The 26,212-nt window shown below is 44.3% G+C and overlaps 1 protein-coding gene across 4 annotated transcripts in view; it reads left to right on the top strand.

Moving 5' to 3' along the window:
- The first annotated feature begins 6,100 nt into the window (after positions 1-6,100).
- The window catches only part of LOC113149209 (kinesin-like protein KIF26A), a 45,708-nt gene continuing 25,596 nt past the window's right edge, over positions 6,101-26,212 (top strand). For 2 of the 4 annotated variants that reach the window (XM_026341138.1, XM_026341137.1), the window contains exons 1-4: positions 6,101-7,091; positions 7,629-7,898; positions 18,226-18,675; positions 21,264-21,394. In XM_026341138.1, coding sequence (XP_026196923.1) covers positions 6,984-7,091; positions 7,629-7,898; positions 18,226-18,675; positions 21,264-21,394 — 959 coding nt within the window. In that variant the 5' untranslated portion in view covers positions 6,101-6,983. Of the gene's footprint in view, positions 7,092-7,628; positions 7,899-18,225; positions 18,676-19,282; positions 19,353-21,075; positions 21,115-21,263; positions 21,395-26,212 lie in introns of those variants that run through there. The other 2 variants (XM_026341139.1, XM_026341140.1) reach the window with 2 other exon arrangements.

Genomic DNA, 26,212 nt, shown 5'->3' with positions numbered 1-26,212 from the left:
AGTTGTTTACATGTACATATAAATACAGTTGTTTACAGTACATGTAAATATAAATACAGTTGTTTACATGTACATATAAATACAGTTGTTTACAGTACATGTAAATATAAATACAGTTGTTTACATGTACATATAAATACAGTTGTTTACAGTACATGTAAATATAAATACAGTTGTTTACATGTACATATAAATACAGTTGTTTACATGTACATATAAATACAGTTGTTTACAGTACATGTACATATAAATACAGCTGTTTACATGTACATATAAATACAGTTGTTTACAGTACATGTACATATAAATACAGTTGTTTACAGTACATGTACATGTAAATACAGTTATTAACATGTACACATAAATACAGCCGTTTACATGTACATGTAAATACAGTTGTTTACATGTACATGTAAATACAGTTATTAACATGTACATATAAATACAGTTATTAACATGTACATATAAATACAGTTATTAAAATGTACATATAAATACAGCCGTTTACATGTACATGTAAATACAGTTATTAACATGTACATATAAATACAGTTATTAACATGTACATATAAATACAGCCGTTTACATGTACATATAAATACTGTTGTTTACATGTACATGTAAATACAGTTGTTTACAGTACATGTATATGTAAATACAGTTGTTTACAGTACATGTACATGTAAATACAGTTGTTTACATGTACATGTAAATACAGTTATTAACATGTACATATAAATACAGTTATTAACATATACATATAAATACAGTTATTAAAATGTACATATAAATACAGCCGTTTACATGTACATGTAAATACAGTTGTTTACATGTACATGTAAATACAGTTGTTTACAGTACATGTATATGTAAATACAGTTGTTTACAGTACATGTACATGTAAATACAGTTGTTTACATGTACATGTAAATACAGTTGTGCCTGCTTTGTTGGTGTGAAGCTGCACGACAAGCCGTCTCCTATTCGCCGTAAAGAGAAGAGTCTGTAGAAATGAAAATTTGGTTGGATTCAACCAAACAAACGAGTCCACCATCAAAAAGACCAAATCAGCTGTGAGATTGAAGCGGTTCCTTTGGAACTGTGGTTGAATTCAGCAAAGATGTAAACGTAAAGCAACTCTGAGTCTACAGACTGAAAATTTTCTCTGTGTCCACATAAGAACTGATGTTCCTCAGTTTTTATTGTTACAGTTCATCAAACAAATCACCAAAGCTGGAAAATAAGGATTCATAATGAGCGTAACACATTATTCATGTAGATGATTTTAGATGAGTGAACTGTCCAACTGCACATCCGTCCTGGTTTTTGAGTGCAGACACTGGTCCGACAGCGTCCTCTGTCTGTCTGCTCAGATTCTGAGTTAGTGTAAAGGTGAAAAGCAACACGTGGGGCCCAATGATGGAATGAATTGGTCTGTTTGAAGAGGTTTCTGACACCTGATTGGACGAACTGAACCTGCCCTGCTCCAACAGGCCAGACCCGTTCCTGGTCTTCAGATGGGGTTTAACTCAGTGGGTTTAATGTCAGTTCACGGACCGGCCTTTAAGGTGTGAAAGATAAATACCACAAAATAAAATGATACAAAAACTGGCATTTTCTACATATCTAGGGGTTTTTGATCTAAATGAAGCAGAGAAGCAGGTTTAAAGGCTTCATTTCCTCATCAGAGAGCCGGTAGCTGCACATTACGCAGAGCGGGTTTGGTGCATCACAGTAAATCCATATTTCCAGTAGGACTCCTGGTACTGTCTGTTAACTGTAGCTTTCTTTTCTGTGAAGTCGTAGACTCTTCTTCTGTCTCCTCACTGGCTCTTTTACCCTGTGCAAAGAAACTTTCCAAAGACGTTTGTTCTTTGTTCATTTTGCCAGTTTGGAGGTTTGAGTTTAGTGGTAATGAATGATGAGCGGCCCCTTTAAGAAGGTAGAGGTGTAGGTAAGACAGAGGTCAGCATCGAGAGGGAGTCATAGACAGATGTGAGGAGAGAATCCGGTCATTTTCCAAAATAAAACCTCGTTCAGAATCAGATAATCAATAAAACAGGTTTAATGTAAGTTATGTATTGTACAGTGAAGAGCGGTGAGTTGGTGCTCAGACGGTAACTGAAGCTTTCTGAACCACTGGATCCACATGAAGCAGGTCTTAAACATTATCTTTGATAAACATCAGTCGGTGAAAGTTTGGACATCCACCCTAAAACTGAACACGTTTTTGAACTGAACTGAACTGAGAAAGGTTCCAAAGTCCTAAACAGCAGTGACCTCATGATTTGTGCAGCAGTGAAACCACTCGTCCTCGTGTTTCTTTTTCTTTGGCGCCTCCCTGAGGAGAAACCCTCAAACTGCGAGACAGGTTTATCATCTGTTACTGTTGATCCACAGAACACATGGAGGCTGGATAATGACCAGTCCACATCATGGTACTAAGAAGACTAGACTCTGGGACTGGTCCTCCAGCTGCTCAGCTCCATCACAGGTGGTGTTCTTTACTATGTATGTCACTACGTAATTCACTGAAACAGAACATGAACAACTCCTCAGCTGCTGCTGTCAAAAACTAATTCTAGAGACATCATCCAAACTGTGACCACGTGGATGAATGGACGCTCTCTGCTGTCCGCTGTGCTCTGGGTTAATCAGGACCCCCACCGAGTCTCAATGAGAGCTGAGAACATGAAGCTGTGGCACTGGTTTCATTCGGAGCTGTGTGACCGGGGATTTCCTCCAACCTGTCGGAGCAGTTTAGTCACGTCAGAGTGAGAGCTCCTGTGTTTTTCTCCTCTCTCTGACTAAACACGTCTCACTGGTTTGAGTTCTGACTTTGACCTCACTACATCAGAACATGTTCACTTTCAGGACCAAATGCTGAACTCGCTTTGGTCGTGTTTTCTGATTAGTTCAAACGTTCTAATGAATTCACTGAATTAGAGAAACGTCCACAAACCAAAGCCGGGTTTTCTGCTTCTGGTGACGACCCCTCAGGTTTATGAGCGACCCTTCAGAGGGGCCTGAGCCTTAGTTTGGAAACCACGGCCCTAAACTGAATAGAAAAATATTCATGAACGTAACAGGAAATTCAGATGAGTCGGGATTAATAATGTTAAGACGTTTGTCACATACGAACCAGGTACTTTAAGAAGGTACTTGTACTGTACTTCAGCATTCAGTACTCGCTGGTAGTGGTACGTTGTTACCGATCCACGTGGAGACTTTTCCCTGGACTTGTGTCTCTGAAACACTCCCAGCGGCAGAATGAGGTCGGTCTTCTTCTCCGCTCAGCTTCATTCCTGTCGTTCCTGAGTCCGGAGCTTCTCTCTGTTCAACCTGTTTGCTGCTCGCCGTCTTTCACCTGTGGCTCTGACTCACGTCTCTGTTCTAACGGCACAGCAGAAATTTAAAGTCCAGCACTGGTGCAGGTTTCCAGTGAGGCCAGTTTACCTGCTGGACTCTGACCTGTACCGGGTAAGAGGTCAGAGGTCAGCTCACCCGTGCCATGCTGCTGACAGGCACCAGGTGACATCAGGTTTGTCGTCAGATAACTTCCTGTTCACCTGAACGCACCTGATCCCAGGAGACGGAGGCAGAACGTCAGTGAAAACAAATCCAAGTCTTCATCAGAACGGGATTCAGTGAAACCTTCATGGAAAATAAGAACACGGAAAACTGGTCCGCTAACCACAGTGACGGTGGTTCGACTCCCGTCCACCTAGAGATAAAGTGCTAAAGAAAGACCACGTAGTCTGGACTCTGGACCAGGATCCACCAGCCTGTTTGGGTCCAGGTCCAGAAGTGAGCTCTGTTGGCGTCTGCAGGTCCAGCTTCTCTGCTCTTAATCTTATTGATCATCAGTTTTTAATCAGGGTTCAGTTGTTCAGTCGGCTGCGACCACGTCAACAGACACGCTGGGATCAAACTATGATGGACGTGTTCGGTTTGGACACGTGGTGTTTGTAAAAGGATTCAGGTGCTGGGTTGGTTGGAGACCAGTGAGTTCTGACGGATCAATAATCAAAGTGTTCATGACGACGTTAGATCACCTGACACACCTGAACCTGTGCAGCAGAGTACGGGCCCGACAGGAAATCAGCTTGGGTTTGGACTTTGTCCACCTTTGACCTCTGTGTCTCGTGTTCACTGTTGAAACTCTTCAACATTCATTTTTCATCTTCCTCGTAGTTTCGGTCTCTGACTCTGGGTCGTTCTCAGACTGGATGACGGTGCAGAGCAGGTGAACAAACAGGTGCAACAGGTGAGTCCACGTGAGCTCAGCTCAGGTGTGTCATCATCTGCCCCAACAGGTACTAACCACACCGCCCCCGCCCTCGCCAGTCAGACTTGTAGGGCCTTCATTCCTCGCTGTGAAGAGCTTCAGGTATAAAATGTTGAGACCTGGATCAGAGTCTCATCCCGGAGCCTGGCGGACTCGGCTGATCCTCCCTGGTCCAGTGGTTCTAGACAGTTCAACAGTACTTAGTCCACATTTGTGAAATGTTTAGGACCACTTGATCAGGGTGAAGGAAAACTCGTCTGGACACGTGGATGGTTTCAGTGGTCAGAGGACTCTGGACTCCGGAGGGTGGTTTTTGGACTTTTGATCAGCAGGTGGGTTTAACTTTACCGACTCGAACGGATTCTGCCTCAGAAATCAGCTTCTGTTTGATTTTTGTCTTTAAGCACAGTGGTGGAAGAAGTACTCCTGTACATACAGTACGCTAGGTAAGAGTACCTTTCTTACTGCAGAAGAATGAGTAAAGTCAGCAGTACGTAAGTACTCCGAGTACTCTGAGTATTTTAAAATGTCTTCTGTGACTCAAAGGACAGAACTAAAATCTATTTAGTAGTTTTCAGACAGGTGAAATGTAACTGGGTACATTTACCATTTTGTTACTTTTCTGCCACAAATATCTGACAGTTGTAGTTACTTTACAGTTTTTGTTACTTTACAGTTTAGTTACTTTGCAGTTGTAGTTACTTTACAGTTTTTGTTACTTTACAGTTTAGTTACTTTGCAGTTGTAGTTACTTTACAGTTTTTGTTACTTTACAGTTTAGTTACTTTACAGTTTTTGTTACTTTACAGTTCAGTTACTGTGCAGTTGTAGTTACTTTACAGTTTTTGTTACTTTACAGTTCAGTTACTTTACAGTTTTTGTTACTTTACAGTTTTTGTTACTTTACGGTTTGTTACTTTGTGGTTTTGTTACTTTACAATTTAGTTACTTTGCAGTTGTAGTTACTTTACAGTTTTTGTTACTTTACGGTTTAGTTATTTTTTAGTTTAGTTACTTTGTAGAAACAGCTATAAAAACAAATAAAGTGACTTGTTCCGGATGCAGCAGCTGTCAGAACATCAGGTATTCAGTATATTACATTTAGTACATCTACTTTAGGACGTCACAGCAGTAACTTTACTTTTACTTGTATAGTAGACAGGAGTACTTCTACTGCTGCGGCTTCTTTAAAGGAAACTAAACTAAAATGACTGAGTGAGAAACTAGATGTTGAAAGAGTTCAAATCTCTCTTTTGATTCAGTGCAGTAGAAAATACTTTACTTTACTTTTACTTTACTAAAGTTCTCAGTTACTTCTCTGTTTTGTGGAGCTTATGAATTGAACTCATTTGAATGATCTGAACAACAACAGTGTTGAAATATTGATGTAAAGTTCAAGTTTCACTTTGTCACTGTTGTTTTCATCTAAATAAATAAACATGGAAATAAATCAAATGTTTGTCTTTTTTTGTTTATTAGTTATTAACACAAATAAACCAAAGTGTCTCTGATTGGCTGTTCCTGCTCTAATCCTAGAATTTACTGACTGACTGTAGAAATGACCGGCGGCATTACGTATATTACATGTTATTATTAATAATCATTCTATTATTATTATAATTAACTATTAATAGTGAATAATTATTTCATTAGACTGATTTATTTTGACCATATGAAACAGTGAGAGGGGGAAAAGTTAGAGAACAGTCAGTCAGTCATAAAGCACTTTACAATAAAACCTCAAACCTGTGATTTGTTCGTTAACTTGAACAAAGAAAACTTGATTTCATGTTGTTAATAGATCGAATTTCAAACTTCGTAAAGAACCGAGTCGTGTTTCCGTCAGTGTTGCGTCATCTCATTCTCCTTCTTCTGTCAATGAGACATTTTAAATCGCACACAGCTGTGGAGCGTGTCTCTGAAATCCTAACGTAACGACCTCCAGTCACCTGCAGAACACGTTTCTCTTTCAGTCCAACAGGCAACATCCTTTACAATATTATGAAGTCAGGATGATTCAAATCCACTTTGCCACTTCGATTTGAGAAATTGAAGTGAAGATGTTTCACCAAACATCTTCACTTGCTTTACTCTGAGGATTTGGTGGAAGCTCGTCCTCGTGATTCATCTGTGACCTGATGAAGTCCTATCATCATCCAGAACCAAACTTGAACAAATTCACCTTTTTAAGTCCAGGTTGTAAAATAGAAGTCAGTCTAAATAAAAACTGGATCCTCTGTAGCAGCTTCCTAGCTGGTGGTTCTTCTTCCTGGGGTCCTCACCAGCAGCTACGACATCACAATACAAACTATATTTAGTACAACAACAGGACATCAACATTAATTCCTCATATCTCAGCATCAGGTTGTTAGTTGGACACAAGTGGTCGGTGTCTCCTGTCTGTCTGCAGTCAACAGTGATTCACACTAGAAAACATTTATAAATCAGTTAGTTCGTATAATCACATCTCTCCACAATCACACAGCAGTTACGTAAGTCAGTGTCAGAGCAGTGGATCTGATCTGGTCTTCATGATCCTGAGTCTGAAGGTTCACGCTTCAGCGACATCGTTTCTCTACCACAGCTCTGACACACACACACACACACACACACACAGCTTTCCTCCTTTCCCGCTGTTTGAAAGCAGAGATTGTATCACAGACCAACAGAGGAGCTCCTCTGAAACCGTCGATGAATGAAAGTGCGTTTATCAAACGCTCTGTTACAGCTGATTAAAGCAGAGATGTACTCGCAGTACTGGAGCACGGCTCGGAGGCACAGACCAGACTACAGGAGATACACAGTGAGTATCAGTGGATTGTCTCGTTGTAAAATCTTCTTTCAGGTCACTAAAACAGGAATGTTAGAAGGAAACGGTCAAATTCAAACCAGCTTAGAAAGTGAACTGACTGAAAATTCAAAATGCACTGGAGGAAGAGTTGTGTCTGAGTGAAGCTTCCTTTTCATTTGAAGCTCTCGTTGTAAAATCTTCTTTCAGGTCACTAAAACAGGAATGTTAGCAGGAAACGGTCAAATTCAAACCAGCTTAGAAAGTGAACTGACTGAAAATTCAAAATGCACTGGAGGAAGAGTTGTGTCTGAGTGAAGCTTCCTTTTCATTTGAAGCTGTGTTTTGTTTCAGTCCTGTTAGAGAAAAGTTCAGTAAAGAACTTTTTCTGAACTTTTCTAAGACAATGTTAGAAAAACCAGAGCAGCCGCTGACTTGTTGTTGTTGCTGCATCTTGACTCTGAGCCTGGATTTGAACATGGAACTGGACTCCAGCTCTTTATTTGTGTATTCAGTGACATCAAAAGTGTGTTTTCCTGTGTTTGACTGCAGCTGGTGGAGGGGGACACGCCGCTCCCTCTGGGCCCAACATGCCGCAGGAAGCGTCTTCATTCTGCGGGAGAGGAGGACGAGGAGCTGAGGAGGAGCTGTGCATCGCGGCCGAACCCCGAAGGTTCGCTGTCGGTCAGCGGAGTGAGTCTCTACGGCAAGCCGGAGGAGGAGGAGGAGGAGGAGCTGCAGACACTGTGTCAGCGCTGCCACATCATGGCCTCACAGCTGAACCGACAAGCGGCGGCTCTGGCTGACACCACAGCTCTGAAGGTCAGGAACCACACTCATGGTTTAGTGGCATTTCCTGCTCAGAGACACGTGAAAACGAGCAACGCCCCAAATTTACAGCAGCACTTGCAGCAGTTGACTCTCTGACGTGTGGGGCTGTCGACCTGCAGAGCTCCAGAGCGTTGGTCGGTGCATTCACTCAGGTTTCTGCTCCTGATAGACAAAGATGGTTGTGGTCTGTGTTTGAAGGTTCCAGGTGCAGCGTAGGGCTCTTTAGGGAACTGATGAACCTAACGTGTCCCCTGAGGAGGCGGCAGAGTCCTGACTCTACCTGAGTGCCTCCTGGTCTGGGTTGGGTCTGACTTAGACCGTTGAGACCTGTTAGGTAAAGAGTTTTTGAGTCCACAGAAGAGCTTTGTGGATCCATCACGTTCGGTCCTGTTGCCGTTTCTTGAGGCTCAGTGAGTCCGTACAGAGTCCGTGGTTTGATGCTGATGTCCTCTGCCAGGTTTTTATTTCGAAGCGGGGACATCAGAGCAGCTCATGTCTCCACTGGGTGAGCGAGCTTCACTCTCTGTGGCGTGAAGTCTCTCTCTCTCTCTCTCTGTGATTTGATCTGCCTTCACTGGCTCTCTCTCTTTATCTCACTAAGTGTGTGTGACCTACAAACAGGAAGTTTGTGCTCCACTGTTGCAGTGTATCGATGCTTTGCTCACTTCTCACTGACGTCATGTCAAACAGCAAAACTGGGTTTTATGAACTGTCGGTTTAGTGATTAAGATTTTACAGAGAAGCGTTTTATTCTTGAGACTGTGAGGTTTGAGGTCACAGGAGCAGGAAGGGAAGGTCCCGCTGCAGTAAAAGCCCCGAGGACCTGCTGGCTCAGCAGAAACACAGTCAGCAGGACCTTTATGCCAAGTGCCGACATGGAGTGTGTTATTATTCTGATATCTCAGTGATATAACGCTGATGGAGCACACAGTGTCGCTCCCCGTAAGGCTTCACGGACACAAGGTGTTCTTTATAAACAGGCATTTATTAGATGCACTTCTGCATGCCGTGAGAACTAAATAAAAGACATATACATACAAAACACATTTCTTCAGGTAAATAAAAGACAAATAAATAAAATAGCACAAAATAATATAAACAACACAATTTGCACTTAAACAATTACTTAAAGGTATAAAATGTCATATTCAAAAGTAGTCAGTATTACGAACTTAAACTGAAACATTTGGCGTCATGTTCACAGTTAGCAGCTTTAAATATAATATAAAACACAAAACAAAACGTACCTCATTGGCCGCATTAACTCACAGGGAGGAAAGTAAGCTTGGATAACTTGGAACAAAACTTCATCAACATCAAAATCTTCGCAAAGTTGCTCAATGCAGTGTGGCTCAGCATCTCATCTTCTAATTAACAACTTTATCCACGTGCAGTAGATTGAGTACCACAACAACTAACCTGACTTTACCTAGACTGGTGAACATTGGTTCCGCCTCGGCAAACTGCTATACAAGTATTGTAATAACCTGACATTAACAATATACATTACTTTAAATTCCCTTCTTATATTTGTACATTATATAAACATTCAACCAAAAAATTAGAGATACATGAACAATATAACAGACACTTGACAGCAGTTAATCACAGCCTCACCAAGCAGCTGATTCCAGTCCCGACTGACCTGGTTTCAGCAGTCTGAACTGACTGTTTATCTTCAGATGAAGCAGTCAGCTCTCATCACTTCTGATCCCAGAACTGAATTTCTTTCCTGTGTGTGTTTTTCCGCAGAACAACACAATGAGATCCCCAGATTTTAATACGACACAATGAAATAAAACAGTTTGGAACAAAAAATCTAATCAAAACAAGAAATCCTTAAAGGTTGGATTCTGTTGGATTTTAAAGGCAGATACACGTGTGGGTCTGTAAGACCCTTCAGATCCTTTCTGCAATTAGTCACATTCTGGTCCAGTAAACCCGAAGCAGCGTCCTGCAGGTTTGACGTGAAGCCGAGTGGCTGCGGGTTGAACAGGCTGTTTTATCTGTGCAGTGTCAGCGTCCTCTGAGGCGCCTCACAGCAGCAAATCTGTCCCTGGAGCCCCTGAGACTGGCCCCAGCCTTAGTGCTAAAAACACACTGAGAGGAAATGAACCAAAGATTAAAAAGAGGGAACAACTCCAGATCTCTGCTGCAACAACAGACCTGAGGTCAGAATGAGTCTCAGACATAAAGCGTGAAGTTCTTTCTGCTACTTTAATTCTTTAATTCTTGGCCTGTTGTTGTTTAACGGATCGTTTAAGGACGAGGACAAATTCAGAGTTCATGACGTCGGCCCAGAGCGATGAGGAGAGAGAGGAGGGCAGAGAGAGGAGAAGCATGGTGCTGAGAGGAGCTGCAGGAGAGGAGGAGCAAAAGGTGAGAGGTGGAAATGAAAGGAGGAAGATGAGGAGGGGAAGGTCGCTGGTCGAGGAGGCTGAAACGAACCAGAGAGAACGAACAAATACAGGCGCTGCACACGTGATTCTTCTTCCTGTGGGTGAAAATGTGTTTGCACATAAACAAACATTCAGCTTCAGACGGTGAGTCCAGATTGTCACTTTATCAAACCTGGGACTCCAACTTCTGCAGGACATTTATAAGAGACGAGCTCACGACCAGTCAGAGGCTCCGACCTCCCAACTGCAAATGACAAAACAGCAGAAAAGAGAAATGAACTAAAAGGCCTCAAACGTCATTCAGGCAGGTCTGGGAATATCACACATCAAGCTGCTGAAAACCACCAAGTTGTTTCTCTACATGTGCGTCATCTCCTTCTACTGTGGGTCAGTACTCTGTCCCACCTTGATCACCTGGACAGGTAGGTAACAGCACACGCTGAGTACGTTAATCAGGGATGACTGGACCTAACCCAGTCATTAACTAACCACGTCTGAGGAACGATTACATGTATTAATGTCCTGTACTCATGAATCAGTTCTAAACTTCCTGAGCTCCACTCTCCGTCTATGTCCGAGAAGAGACTCAGTAAACTGCAGTACTTGAACCTGTGACTGGACTCTCCTCAGCTCGTCGTCCTTCCTCTAACTGGTCCACGTGGAGCTCTGTTCAACTCTCACAGGCTCTGCTCGCTGAGAAACTCCTCTGATGCTCATTAGCAAAGTGACGACTGACTCTGAGCTCTGGACTCGTCGTCTCCTGAGCTGCTCGGTGGCCATGTTGAAGGTGATGTGTGGTGACAGACGAACGAGGACCGATATCTGGGTCAGAGAGAGTCTTTATCTTTATCACCAACACATTTAATTAGATTACATCTTTCAGACTCTAATGTGGGAACAGAGCTGAAGAAGAAGAAGAGCAGAGCAGAGGATCTGCTGTCTCCCTTCACCATCATCTCGAATGAAGCTTCTCATTCTGACCCTGAGTTGCAGGGTCAGTTTTTATATTACCACAAATAGAACAGTAATTGAAGTTCTAAGTACGAAGATTTGCCACCACACAGGTGTTGTGGAGGATTTAACCAGCAGATGTCGCCATTTGAAATGCTTCAAAACAAAGAAAAGCTTCTTTCAATCGCTGCTGCAGTTGTTCAAATGTAAATCTGTCAAATTAATCTAGTGCTGCAAATATACAGCAGCATAATGTGTCCCTGCCCCTCCTCACCCCCCAACGCTGTGCATCCTTCAGTCTTTTTACTTCTCTGTGTTTACTGTGATGGGCTTTTATCTGAGGCTCCTGTTCTGTGTCATTATCGTGAAAACGTCAGCAGTGGAGGACACTGTGGTTCAGAGAAACAGTTCTGAGTGAGGTCCAACACTAATCACACACAGACGGTAATGAAACTATTTTAATTTAGAAGAGAACACGTGAGAGGGATTTGAGTCAGCACACGTTTCACAGACACACACACACACACACACACACACACACACACAGGACGACCTTGTAATACTGGTGGTGTTAATTAAAAGAAGCTGGCAGGTTAATCAGAGACTGTGACACATGACTGAGTTCATAACAAAGACCAGTGAAAAGAAAAGTGACGACATCCAGCACAGAAACAATGATACAGATACAGATACACACAGAGGATTTACACAGGGCCCGAGGAGGAGTCGGTACTTTAGTTTTACACATCGACACCATAGAGAAAGCATACATCTGTGTTAGAACACAATCAGACCAGCAGAACAGTCGTCTTAGTGCTGTTTTATATGATTCAAGTTAAAAGGTTTCACGTGTTGATGAACCCAGGTGGTTTCTGCTGACTTTACATTTCATTAATATCTCACACATTCAGTGTGAGGACCTGGTCATGACACAACTGGATACTGTGCAAAAACTAAATGTTTAACACATTGTGAAGCAAATGTGTGTTCATAATGACGGCAGCACTGCATTATTAGTGTGTTTGTGTGTGTGATGGATTCTACTGCTCCTTTAAAGCAGAGGTTGTTCTGTTTGTGGAAAAATAAAAACCGTGATGCATGTGTGAAGCAGCCGCAGCACAGGTTGAGGGATGGTGTTGTGTCTCCAGGTTCCCGCGGTCAGCACAGGATCATCAGTCTCAGTGTTAGACTCTGCAGCCTGGACTCGATTAGTTGTCTCAAACAGATCTGGGACTTCCCTCTGAGGACGGGGAGCTTCATCTGTCCTCACACGCAGTGAGTCGTTCATCTTCAGCCGGAGACAAGGGGGGTCCAGGGGGACACTTCAGGGTTTTCCACACAGTGAATCTGTCACTTTGGTTCAAGTTTGAAACATCTGTCTTTATTTTTATTCTTTTTAGGACCAGAGGATGAAGAGGGGGAGTAGTAACCTGGCTCAGGGGAAACTCTTGGTGTAACTTTGACTTCCTCTTGTTTTCAGAATAAGTTAAAAGACAATCTGACTCATATATGACTTCATCCAACAGCTACAGTACAATGTCCACATTACTGCTGAAGCTCCATTAATCCCTCCGTCAGTCTCCTGCTCCTCAGTTACTTGTTGTCCACGTGTAGATAAAAAAACTGGTTTCTTCCGTCAACAGCTGGGTTGAGTCTGGTGGATTTTCCTGTTTGCTGAAGCTGAAACCTGCAGTGACTTTGACTCTCGGCTGGTCTCTTATCTCCCTCGGACTGTCTGAGTTCAGTGACTCCTGACAGATGAGACTGTTGGCATTTGGAGGGAAACACGTGGATGCTGGTTGGTGGAGATAACAGGAAGCTTTTCTCTCCACGGTTTGATTTGTTGAAAGCAGCTGTTAGATGATGAACCTGCTAAAGTTTAATCTCTGAGGAGGAGGAACGTGGATTTCTCTTTTTGGAAAAAACTTCCAGTCTGCACATTTTACTGTCTGAATGATAACAGCCAGGTTTGAAGAGACAGCGCCCACTACTGGCTGCTGAAGTCATTGGGGGTTAAAGGGAGGCACGGGTCCCACCTGGACTCTGACTGTCCACCACTGTTAACAGAGTCAGGTAGCTGGAACCCCTACAGAGAGACTCACAGAGACTCAAAACTACCACCACCACAAATACATTCAAAACTACCACAAACACTTAATATGACCACAGACACAAAACACTGACTCAAAACCACACAGACCTAAAGCCATCACAAAGACTCTAAATGACCAGAGACCAGAACCAGACGGTGTCCAGGGGCCTGTTGTCTTATAGTCTGTCGATGACAGAACAATAGTTTTCTTCACAGACAGCATTTATTTTTATGCTCAAATGGTTTCTTTGGTTTCTGTTGCATTAACTGGATTTGGCCTCCTGGACTGTTAAGGTTTAAAGTGGACGACCACGTCTTCATTAGTCAGGAACATGAAGAAAATCTGTGTGGCTGTAAACAGATTTTCTTGTTGAGGCACAGAAAGATGAAATGTTCAACATGTTCTCAGATCTGCTGCCTGCTGGTTCTCTCATCTAACAAAATAAAAGCCAAGTTTTCCCACAGCGCTCGTGATTAATGAGATAATTAACACTGAGGGAGGCGACGCAGAGAGTTCAGTGCCTACCTTCAGCAACTCCAAACACACTTTTAAAGGAATAATTAGTATTGAAAACCCTCATATCCAGGGAGGGGAATTAGTGCGTTGATTAATGTGAGTGTCGACTGAAGCGAATAGAGTGAAAAAAATCAATTTCCTCTCAGCAGAATAAAAATAATCTCTGTAGAGTAAGATGTTAGTTTTCACTGGTTCAGCACTCGTTAGAGTTTGTATGAACAAAACCCATAGGAGCCAAGAGACAAATAAAGTCACGTCCTCCAGTTCACGATGAGGACAAACAGTCAACAGAGTCATCGAACTAGAAATAATGTCTGCAGAACATTCAGTCAACAAATACATAAAGCAACATTAAACCCATTACATTGGTTTGGTTCTCAGAGATTTATCTTCATTCAGACTTGTAGAACATCACAGAGGGAGGTGGGGTGTGCTCCTCGGTAATCTAACTCATCATTCAGGACGACATGTTAGCCCGGGTGAAATACAGACATACAGCAGGACAAAGACAAAAGAGGCCGAGGACAAAGCAGAACTTCACACAAACTGATTATAGAGAACTTTTAATGGAGACAAAGTGACCATAGCTAAAAAACACCAGAGAGCAGATTGAAACAAGGACAAAGCAGAGAAAGTGTGGAAAAAATCACGAGGCAGCACAAAAGGTATGAACTGAAAAGAGCATGGCACGACACAAAACAAAGGAACCACAAAAAAGAACAAGAACCAAAAGTACGAACAGAAAATAATACTGCTTAAAGCAGGCACAAACACTCATGAAGGTAAGAGTACAATCTGTAAACCAAAGGCGAAACCCAAGAGGGAGCACAAAGGTCCAAACACACAGGGCAAGATACTAAGCTAGGGCAAGGTCGAGATCAAGGCACAGGGCTGGGAACAAGGAGACAGAGCTGGGAACAAGGAGACAGGGCTGGGAACAAGGAAACAGGGTTGGGAACAAGGAAACAGGGTTGGGAACAAGGAAACAGGGCTGGGAACAAGGAGACAGGGCTGGGAACAAGGAAACAGGGCTGGGAACAAGGAGACAGAGCTGGGAACAAGGAGACAGGGCTGGGAACAAGGAAACAGGGCTGGGAACAAGGAAACAGGGCTGGGAACAAGGAAACAGGGCTGGGAACAAGGAGACAGGGCTGGGAACAAGGAAACAGGGCTGGGAACAAGGAAACAGGGCTGGGAACAAGGAGACAGGGTTGGGAACAAGGAAACAGGGTTGGGAACAAGGAAACAGGGCTGGGAACAAGGAGACAGGGCTGGGAACAAGGAAACAGGGCTGGGAACAAGGAGAAAGAGCTGGGAACAAGGAGAAAGAGCTGGGAACAAGGAAACGGATGTATATCTGTTGTCATTCCACCATGGACTATTATGATTGACCTATTTTCACCCATCTCACTTTTTTGTGTGTATATACTGAGTTCTCTAAATTGAAAATATTTTGTGGATTCAATTCTATTCAGTTTTATTTGTATAGCTTCAAATCACCACAGAAGTCATCTCAAGGCACTTTACAGTGTTTAAGGTTTAAACTGGATACAGAATTATATAGAAAACCCAACAAGCCCACTGAGCAGCACCAGGAGACGGGAGTGGAGGAGACAGTCAGGCCCATCGCTCTCTTAAGCTAGTCTTTATGCTAAGCTAATCTAAGCAGCTGCTGGCTCTAGCTTCATATTTACTGTGCAGATAGAGCATGGTGTCAGTCTGAACATTAAATTATATTTCAACACTATAGGTTATATTATACAGAGTATAATCTGAATCACGTCACCTGGATTAGATTGATTGCCAACATGTCTATTAAAGTTTCTGTCCAGTTACTAAAGGTTGGAGGTGTCTTCACTGACATTATATTTGATTAATTAGAATGCATCCAGCTCCTGCTGAGGTTTAGGACACTTAAAAAAAGTATTAGTATAGTTTCAGTATTGCAAGATTCACTGTAAACGCCTGTAGGCTCCTGAGTCGGCATCAGATTTAGATCGACTCCCAGTTCAATCCAGGAGCTGGTATCAGTTCTCAGTCTAAAGATTGACTCTACATTTGTCAGCTCTTGTCTCTGTGAGTCCGGACTCTCCTGGACCTCCTTGTCTCCTTTTCGTCCACTAGATCAAACATGAAGCTTAATTCAGACTGTGATGAAGCTGCAGGACGCTTCATTACTGCTTCTGTTCACTGTGATTACTGTTTCTGTCAGTCAGTGGAGGTGACACCATCCGACTGATCACCAGTCCTCAGTATTGGGTGTAGGAGTGGGGTATTGTTGGTTTACTGGGACTCAGCCCCCATCTCTTCCATCAGGCAACAAGAAACATCAGCCAACTGCTGTTGTCGTGTTTGTGGTGAAAACAACAGAAAGTGGAAATGTAGACAGGCCTTTATTTACTGGCCTGTTGCAGCTGTTCCACAGTTAGTTAGAGCTGATCTGAGGTCAGTCTGAAGCAACTGGGGACGCCCGCTGTCACCACAGTGAATACACTGAGATTTACAGACCTGATGGTCACAGACAGTGACAGAGAGGAGCAGGCTGCTGGTCGAGAGTCAGACGGTTCAGAGCTGAAGCAGCTTCAGGATCAAACTGAAGAGGAAACTGATCAGAAAACTGCAGGACTGACCCAGACTCTGAGCCGCGTGGACTCTACAGGTCAGGTTGTGTTCGTGTCTTTACTCATTTTAGATGTTTGAGCCATAAAAGCTTCAGTTAGACCGTGTTTGTGAAATAAAATTTACATTTGACTGTTAACAATGTGAATCAGGAGAATCAGGACTTATTCTGTGCTCAGTCTTCTTCTCCAGTTTGGTTTGGTTGCAGTCGTGATCCAGCTGTTCAACACTGTGGAGAAGTCAAACTTCTGATGATGCTGACACAGGTTTAGAGGTCCTGGTTTAGGAGAAGTTTACATCCTAACATGACCTGATGGGAGAGGTTGCCTGTTATTTCTGCTCAGATGATTGGATTAAGGTTCTGGTTTGCTGCAGTTCAGCTGGATTATACTGTCTAACCTGCAAGCTGTTGATATGATTGTGATGATGAAGGATTTTCCTTTGGTTGTCAGTTGATTCAGAAATTCAGCATCTTCATTTATGTGATTAAATATTGAAACGTGTTACTCAAGTACAAAAAAAAGTTCTTCTCCTGTTTCATGCAGTCACATTTTGTTAAATGCTGAGCAGTAAAACACTGAACACTGACGATGAGTTGTGGGGGTTAGTAATTTTAATGTATTTTGCAGGAGAACAGACTTCGAGGCCGAGCTCTCTGTCCTGCGGCTGCATGTTGCTGTGTTCCCTGGTTGCATTGAGAAAATGCAGGAGGAGCAGCCTGCGGTCGTTGTGCAGCTGCAGCCGTCTGCTCGGCTGTAAAAAGCGTGTCTGTGTGAAGTTATCCCGAACTGACACTTGTGGTAGGAGCTGACCTCCATTGAGGATCAGTGACTCGTGTCGACAGCAGGTCAGATCCTGACAGACCCGACTGTAAATCTACACACGCTGACGGCTTTTACGTCTTGCTGCTGCTGCCGTACCCCACAGTTTGTGTGTGTGGAGCGTTTTCACAGGCTGAGCAGCTGGTTGATGGTCGGTGATGGACAGATGGGACGTCTGCTGCAGATCAGGGAACAAGGTTCTGCAGCAGCTTGTGTTGGAGGATGAATGAAGATCAAACTGAGCAGCTGCTGCATCATAAAGTGTCGAAAAAACAGGAGGAATGTTCACATTAGTTTCAGAAAAGGAGTCTCTTGTTATAAACACTAAACATGTGTGGGTCATGTTAGAAAGCACATTTGGATTCTCTTCAGTTGACATGTTTTAAAGAAATCTCCCCAGTTTCTGTTTGTCTGCTCCTTCTCTCTTCAGACCACGACTGCACCGTTAAATTACACATCCAGCCTCCTCAGCCATCCTCTGTAGCATTAACACACAACAGCTAAAGTCTCTTTTCAGTCACCAAACAGCGTCTCAGTAACATCTGCTGAGGCCGGAGACGGAGCCTTAGCTGAGAAATCACCATAAATACATGTTAATGACACCAGCTGTGTTTCAGATATGTTCTTATGTGGAACCACTGAGCTGGACTTCTCCTTTGGTCGAGGAACAGACTTTGAACACGCAAACAGATGTTTGACGATGCTCTTGCTGCCTTTTGAAGGTCCTGATGATTTTCTTAACTTTTCTTTTTAAGGCTACACAGACTTAGAAATCTTATTTATAAATTGTCTCTGTCTTACGTCGACACAGACAGTAAACTGAAGACTCTATATGAACAGAATGATAAATTCTTCCCTTTTTTAAATTGTCTCTTGTCGTCTCTTGTCGTCTCTTGTCGTCTCTGACCCCCCCCTCCAGGACCCAGCCTATGCCTCCTTCCTCTTCGATAAGCTCCAGCGGCTCCAGTTGCCTCGTCGTGGGCGCCATGCTTCTGTCGATGCCTGCTGCGATGTCTGCGGTTCCTCCTTCCAGCAGCTGAGACGTCTCGCTCTGCGTCGGGCTCTGGGCTTCAGCAGGAACATGACCCCTCGTCCTGCCACCCCAAGTGTCCCCCCCACCACCATCATTACCCCAACGGCGTCAGAAAGCAGCTGGGTGGGCGAGGAGCTGCCGGTGAAGCAGCAGAGATGGTCGCACAAAGAGCAGCAGCAGGGGGACGGGGCCCGGTGGGAATGGGGCGGGGTTCAGAGCACCTACCTGGGTCGGGGTGGAGTCAAAGGGCTGGCCACAGTCACACCCATCCCAATGAACCACCTGGAAGGAGTGTGGAGGGTCTCCTGCTGCAGACCTGAACACCAGCACAGTACGGTAAGCAGGAGGGGACAAAAAGAAAATTTAGGCTCAAACTCAGTGAAGGGAGGGGGCCGGGTGAAGCAGGTGAAATCAATGAGAGATAACGGGACTGCTGCTCATTTCTGCCAGGAAATTACTGTGAGGAGGTGAGAGGGAGGAAAGGAAGGAAGGAAGGAAGGAAGGAAGAAAGGAGGCAAGACCAGAATCAGAAAAATGGTTTCTAATAATACTGAAATAAATTTTAAGATCAAACTGGTTAAACGAGTTCACATCACTGTCTTTGTCAGATCAGTGTGACAGAAACCTGATTCTTTGACCAGCAGCAGCAGCAGCGCTGTGCTTCAGGGTCCTATAGAAGAACCATACATTGAAACTTGAACCAGGATTAGGGGGGTTAGGGTTTGGGGGGGTTAGGGTTAGGGGGGTTAGGGTTTGGGGGGGTTAGGGTTAGGGTTGAACAAGCAGATATTCTTCAGCAAACGGCCTGTTTCAGAGAATCTGCAGTGACCTTCAGCAGCTCAGTCCAGATCCATCACCCTGATTGTGTTTTGACACCTCCGACCTTTCCTTACACCCCCAGCACTGTGACATCATTATACACCGACAGTCACTCTGAAACCCCCACCGTGACCCCCGCTGAGTGATAACAGCCACAGTCAGAATTCACTGAAGTCTTCTTCAAATCTCTGCAGGTGAGTTATGACGCTGAAAACACGCGTTAACGTTAAAGGAACAGATTTTAGCAGAGAACAACATGCTGGGGGTCAGCCGGCCGGGTCGTCTGTCAGACTTCAATCCACGTGAAGCCGGGTTCAGATAGAACATGACATCATTTCCTGCAGACACGGGGTTGTTGGAGAAGCAGCTGTTAATGTGGGGTGACGGCAGCGGCTGCATGCTCACAGCCGGAGAACTCTCCAACCGCTGCAGGAAGCCACATCTTCATTATCCAGCTCATTATACCACATCCGCATGCTGAGAGGAACCACAACCACAGTCTCCTCTGATCCTGAGAACCAGCATCGACACGGGAGCTGGTCTCAGAGTTTCTGCTTCAAAACAAACTCATGACAGAGATCACTGACCTGTTAAACTGTAGTCAGCTCTGTCTCTCTATGACGTACAAACTAGTCAGGATCCAGAAAGCTCAGAATTGTAGGACTGAGTGCTGATTATTTATTTAGTCTGAGTCCCTCCAGTTGTTTTCAGCTCATGAAAGTTTCTAAAATTAGTTAAACACAAAAATGTAGAATTAATGTTCACAACCGGAAAATGAACCAATGTGCCGAAGAGGAAAAGTCCTGTTTAAAAAAAGCAGCAGCAACAGGGAAACTAAGAACTTGACCAAATAGTGACGGTGATGACTGGTACTTCATGATGTAAGGTCTGATCACTTATTGATGGCCAGTAGTGCAGGTCAACACTGGAACTCTGTAAATAACCCCAGCACACGTCTTAAAGTCAGCTGTTCAGCGGTTTTGGAAATGAGCTCTGTGTCTAGGAATCTGCTGCTGTTACTGACTGAACAACCAGAACCGGTCCGTCAGCCTGCAGGTTTCTTCTGTCTTCGTTCCCATGTTTGATGCTTATTCAGTCCAGGTCTGTGTTCCGGTTCTGGCAGTGGCCTCGTCCTGCTGCCAGCTCTCGGTGTAATCCTGTTAACTGGCCGAGCGTGTCCCAGTCTAGCAGCTGAACACCGGACTCCCTGTTAACAAGCTAATCCACCATAACCGGGCTGCGGATCTGAGCCCAGAGATGAACTGAAAAGAGGAGGAGGTCCGACTCCTTCTAGAGTGAGGACAGAGACAGAGGCCTCGTTTATAACCTGACAGATAAAACATTTCTATTAATATTTACATGAATTGAATTGAAACGAATGTTTACTCATTAAAGCCGACATCATAGAATCTGGATTACAATAATCCTTAACATTAGAAATCACTGTCAGTTAGGTTGAACCTCTGCCCCTGTGCTCGTCTAGATCAGCCACACTGAGCCTCCAGTTCTCCACTAAACAGCCATATTGTGATTGAGCAGAATGGGAAGTTTGGATGCCAGCGATCAGGATAATGACCAGAACTAATTAGCTGATGACCTCCTCATCCAGCTTCCTCCTCCTGCAGCTAATGGAGCATCGGGCTAACGAATGACCAGCGGCGATTATGTTTTCCTGCTGCTGTTTCTCTTCTGGGACTGGATGAGCTGCTGGGCCTTGTGTGTGTTAGTGGATGTCCATGTACAGGTCTTAACAAATCTTGAGGGCCTCAGCTGAATGCAACTTAAAGAAATGATTTTAAACGGAATAAATGATCCAGATGCAGTCCTCCCACTTTGCAATGTTTCCAAACGCATCCAAAACGTTGGAAAGAGGGATGTTTTTCTCTATCGATGCAGCTGCTCGTAGTGTGAACAAGAGGAGATTATGCAGCTGACTCTGGGTCCACCTACTGACAGGTGAGGTCATGTGACTGGTCACACTGACACTTGTGAACTCTGATCAGTGAGAAACCAAACGATGCATTGTGACGTTTCTAATATCAATACATTTTCCCATCTATGAGTTAAAAATCACTTTTATTCCATCTTTGTCTCTTGTGTCTCAGGGTTGGACCTCAGATAGAGACTATGTGACCATGAAGACATCGTCTCAGAACATCATCGTCAAACCGGCAGCTCACAGCATCGCCACCCAGACCAGCCAGCCGCCCTCTGCTGCAGCTGCCTTCTTCATCAGGTCAGTGAACGCAACTCAACGTAAAGCTGTCACCAGCGTCTCTTCTCCTTATGTTGTTGTAGTAATGAGGATCCTCACTGCAGAATGAAGCCACATAAACACGGAGCCTGTGGTTTCAGTTTGCGAAGCCCTGCATCGCATCCAGCTGTGGACGATTTGTGCTTAGGGGGTCGGAGTCTGGATGTAAATGTGGTTTTACTTTATGTGTCTGTTTTCAGCAGAATTACTGAACCAGGATGTTTCCTGCAGTAAAACACAAGCTGGTGGATTCACCCTCAGGGATCAGTGAGAGGTTTGATATTATGTTCTCCCAGTCTTGCTGATCCACTTTCAGCTGTGGGAACACGGTTCAACAGACAGACCCTGACTCCTCTCTGTGCAGAATCTAATTGGCAGATTTACTATTTTTATCCTGTTGGAGAACAAAAGAGCAGCTTGGTCTTCAGCTGCGTCTCACTGTGACAAGGCTACAGGTTCAGTTTGTCTGCAGCTGTGAACCTGGATTTACTGAGTCACGGACAGCGGCAGCAGGTCATCTGTCCCGACAAAGAAAACATTTCTATTTAGCCGTGAGACTGAAGAAAGCAGCGCACAGGAGGAATTAAACAAAGTGAACAAATGAAGGCAGAGGAGAGACCACTGTCTGACAGAACGTCTGACACTTCATGGTCTAATAATCCAGAATGAAACTAAAAAGGCCTCTTACAGTCAAACATGCTGGATTTATTTTAAAAAACCTCATTTCAACCTGAATTAAAAATCCATTTGGCTGAGACCAGTTCACTTCACATTGTCTTCCGTGCACCGTGGTGACCTGAGGAGAAGAAGAATGAAAAATACCAACATGAATGTTTATCAGTCATAAGTGTTTTTTAGACTCGGCTCCATCTTGTTCAAACACCTGAGCTCAGCCGAAGCCCTTCAGACGAAGCCCAGGGTCCGTATTACCCAGAGTTCACTTCAAAGACTTCCCAGCATGCATCTGTTAGAGGAGGACTGAGGGGAGCACGCAGAAAGTCACTCTGCTTTTATCTGAAGATCTTTGAAGCTCGATTAGCCTGCAGCTCCCTGCAGAGCACACACACATACACACACACACACACACACTCCTCCTGACACGTGTGGGGGTCAATCATCTCCATCAATTCATTCATTTCTGAAAACAGTGACTTTGCTCTACTGCTACACTGAAAGGTTTTTTTCGTGATTCTACTTCGTCACCAACAAACTTTTAAAATACAGAATCAGTGAGACGAGTAACCACTCGACTTACTGTGATTTTAATAGCTTTTTAAATATTTTTATATTCAGACACCAAATCACCCCAACTGGCGCCTTTCGATGCTAACGACTAGCAGCTCTACTCCGAACTCCGCACCCTACCTGAGCCGGCCACCCTATGGAGGAAACTAATTTCAGCCGCTTGTATTCTCAGACTCATCCTTGCAGTTCCTACCCAGAGGTCATGACCTTAGATGAGGGTTGGAACAGACTGACTAGAAGTTTTTCCTTCCAGCTCAACTTCCTCTTCATCACAGCGGAACAGAGCAGATCACTTCTGACGCTGCACCATCTGCCTGTCAGTCCCCATTTTACCCTCACTCCAAGATCCTTAAATACTTCAACCCATAAAGAGCGATCTCCTGTTTTCCAGTGGACAACGCCTCATCTGTCAAGTCACAGTCTGACGGAGCCAACATAATCAGAACCTCAGCAAAGAACTGAATGTGATCCTGAACCACCTCACACCTCTGTATCAGATGTAGTGAAATCTCCAGGCGTTTTAATTCAATTCAATTCAATTCAATTTTATTTGTAGAGCGCTTTTTACAATTGACATTGTCACAAAGCAGCTTTACACAACCAAAGAACAGTACATGAACAGTGAATGAGTAAGAATCATAATGGCCTGAGATATACAGTTGGTAAGAATAAGACACAGTGACGTTTGACCTCTGACCACCAAAAGAAGATGTTTCCTGGAGGTGTTTCTGAGATAATGTGTGAATTCACATACTTTTGAATGAACTCTGACCTCTCTATACCAAATTTGATGTAGTTGATTACTGTGTCCAAGTGAAGGTTCATCACCGATTCGAAGACGTTCGTTCCATTCGTTGCTCTGATGTCACTTTGAGTAGAACTGTCGCTGGCGTGGAGACAAACACTGAACATTAAACACGACAACGATCCCGAGAGTCAAACCACGTAGATCTCAGACGAAGGAAACTGAACATGTTGACTGTGGAAAACGGCCGGAGACTCAATCTGTGTCTGAACACACATTTGTCCGATTTCAGGCCTCGGGCCAAAAAGCAGAAAAGAGTTGACAGCTGGAGATTCAACAGGGGACGACGGCATTAACATAGCAATGAAAACACCAGCAGAGGAGCGCGGCTTATTACAGTACGGCTGCCAGCGACGCCTCCATCTGTTTGTCAGGGTCCATGTTTCACCGTCCAGAGAATCGCACATTAGCCCCTGATGATGGTTTCCTGGAGGATTAGACCAGAAAAACAAGCTGCTTACTGTTTCTAACTTGAAATAAGATTTAAGATTTCACAAAAGCAGGTTTAGAAGAAACTCGGACTCACGCCTCCAATTTCTTTTACTTCCAATACAACAGTATTTGTAAAGTCCAGTCTACTGTTGTCTGCGCACTTGACAAATGAAAAGACTGATCCACAGCTGAACACCGTTTGGACCTTTACAATACATGTTAAACCATCTGCAGCACCCCCCACCCTCCATCCTTCCCAGACCCGGGGCCTTGCTGGGGAGTCATTACTTCAACATGAGCCCCTGACGGATCCCGGTGTTGCTGTGACAGCCCCTCATGACTTTAGTTTAAAGTGAGGCCGTGTGGCATGAATGCAGCTGTCAGAGCTCTTCGCCATGTGTGGAGGGGGTGGGGGGGTGAGGGGTGCCAGTGTTGTTACGGGGGCTCGGCTGGTCCTGGAGGCTTGGATGATTTCACCTTGGAAGCTGCTGAGCTTCAGTTGCAATTATCAGTGACAAACCCACAGAGGCAAAGTCACAGTAACCCCCCCATCTGATAAGGTATGCATTAGCTGCTGCATGCTGTTCATAGTACAGGGAGCAGAGAAGACGAAGAGGGGGGGCAACGTGTCTTTGAACCGGGGGATCAGACCTTCACGTGGTTTCACTCCTGGTAGAGAAAGGAAGCAGCTCTGTGTCTGAGATAATGAACACATGAACGTTGAATGTCTCCTCACATGAAACAGAGACTCCCCAGGACGAAGCTCATCCCACATTCAGCTTCAAGCTCCATCAAAAGAAGAAACAAGGGAAAGAAGAAGTTGTCCATAATTCAGAGTCCTTGGAAACAGGAAACATCTTCCTCCACACACACATCAGGATGTTTCTGATGGAGGTCGGAGTTCAGGGACTAGATTTTCTTCAGACGCGACACGAATAAGATCCAGCAGCAACAGTTCGTGGAACGCCTCAGGTCCGCGTCTGGACCTTTAAATTGAACAGACCACCACCAGGTTTGTGGTACAACGTTCACGCTGCACCTGCTCAGCTGTTTGACAGATTAGTATTTTCATTAATCACCTCTGAAGTATATTTGTACTGTGCCGTCAGCAGTTTGTACTGGATGTTTAAAACGAGGCTCTGAACAGTTCTGCTGCTGCTCCAGTAAAATCCTAAAATGAACCAAATATAAAATCAGTTCTCACTGAGGAGGGTCGAGTTCCCCAAAGTGGATTCTTGGCTTTGGGCCCAAACTTTTCTATCGACTCCTGGAATGAGAAGAGCTTCTCTCCGAAATCCTTCAGACCAACCAGAGACGCTTCAGGGATTCACTGCATCACTGTCTGTTGTTTCCTCTGGTTGCTGAGGTCCAGATCTGCAGCAATGCACCAAAATATTACCTGGAAATAGCTGCAACAGTCGGAGGAGGCCGATGAACAGAGCTGGGTCTGATGTCAATGAAACACGAGTCAGAGCGGCTGCTGACTTTGAGACGTTACAAGAATCCAACAGATCATCGACACTCAGCTGCTGCTCACAAGTGAGTTTCACGTATTTCCTGTAGGACGCCACCAATATGGACACGAAGTGAAACAGTTCACGTGTAGAATCTCATTTCAGTGACGACACTATAAAAATAGAACATTAAAATATACTGAAACCTAAAATAAGACGGGGCACAGAATCAGAAGGATGTTTTACCACGTGTCAGCCTGTAGGGATTCAAACCCCCGACCCTGAGAGCACCATGTTAATACATGGCCCACAGCAGCAGGAGAGGTCGGCTGGCTGCCCAGTGGGAGCTGAGGACTAATGTGACCTACATCCAGAGCATCAGCTGTGGGTGTAAAAGCCTCTCAGAGCCGTGGTCCTGCTGAGACACAAACCTGGATGTTTCATTTCCAGAGCAGAGCTTTTAAAAGATGCGCCTGAAGGAAAGTGAGACGCCCGCTGCTTCTCAATTCATTGCCGTCCACCTGCAGACTGAACCGTCTTTCGGTTTTCTGGGTCTTCACAGAGGGACTTCTACAGACCAGTCTCATCAGAATTACCTCAAATCCTGACCCCACATAATGGTTCATGTCCCACATTTGACGGGGAATTAGCATCAGATTTTCACCGAGCATTCATAGCTACAGAAGAGCTCAGTGAGAGGTGGTGAAGTCAAGGGTGGAGTTAACAGTAAGAGGCTGGGTCTCTGTTTAAGGTGGAGAGACTGCTGTCTCCCACAAACTCGTCTGTGGACTGGTGTGTTTACATGTTACAGTGCTCTGTAGATAATCCAACCTCCTGCTGTAACAAACTCCAGAGAGCTGACGT

Source organism: Anabas testudineus, chromosome 24, assembly GCF_900324465.2.
Source record: "Anabas testudineus chromosome 24, fAnaTes1.2, whole genome shotgun sequence".
Lineage (NCBI taxonomy): Eukaryota > Metazoa > Chordata > Actinopteri > Anabantiformes > Anabantidae > Anabas > Anabas testudineus.
This window is presented reverse-complemented; position numbering and strand designations above follow the sequence as displayed.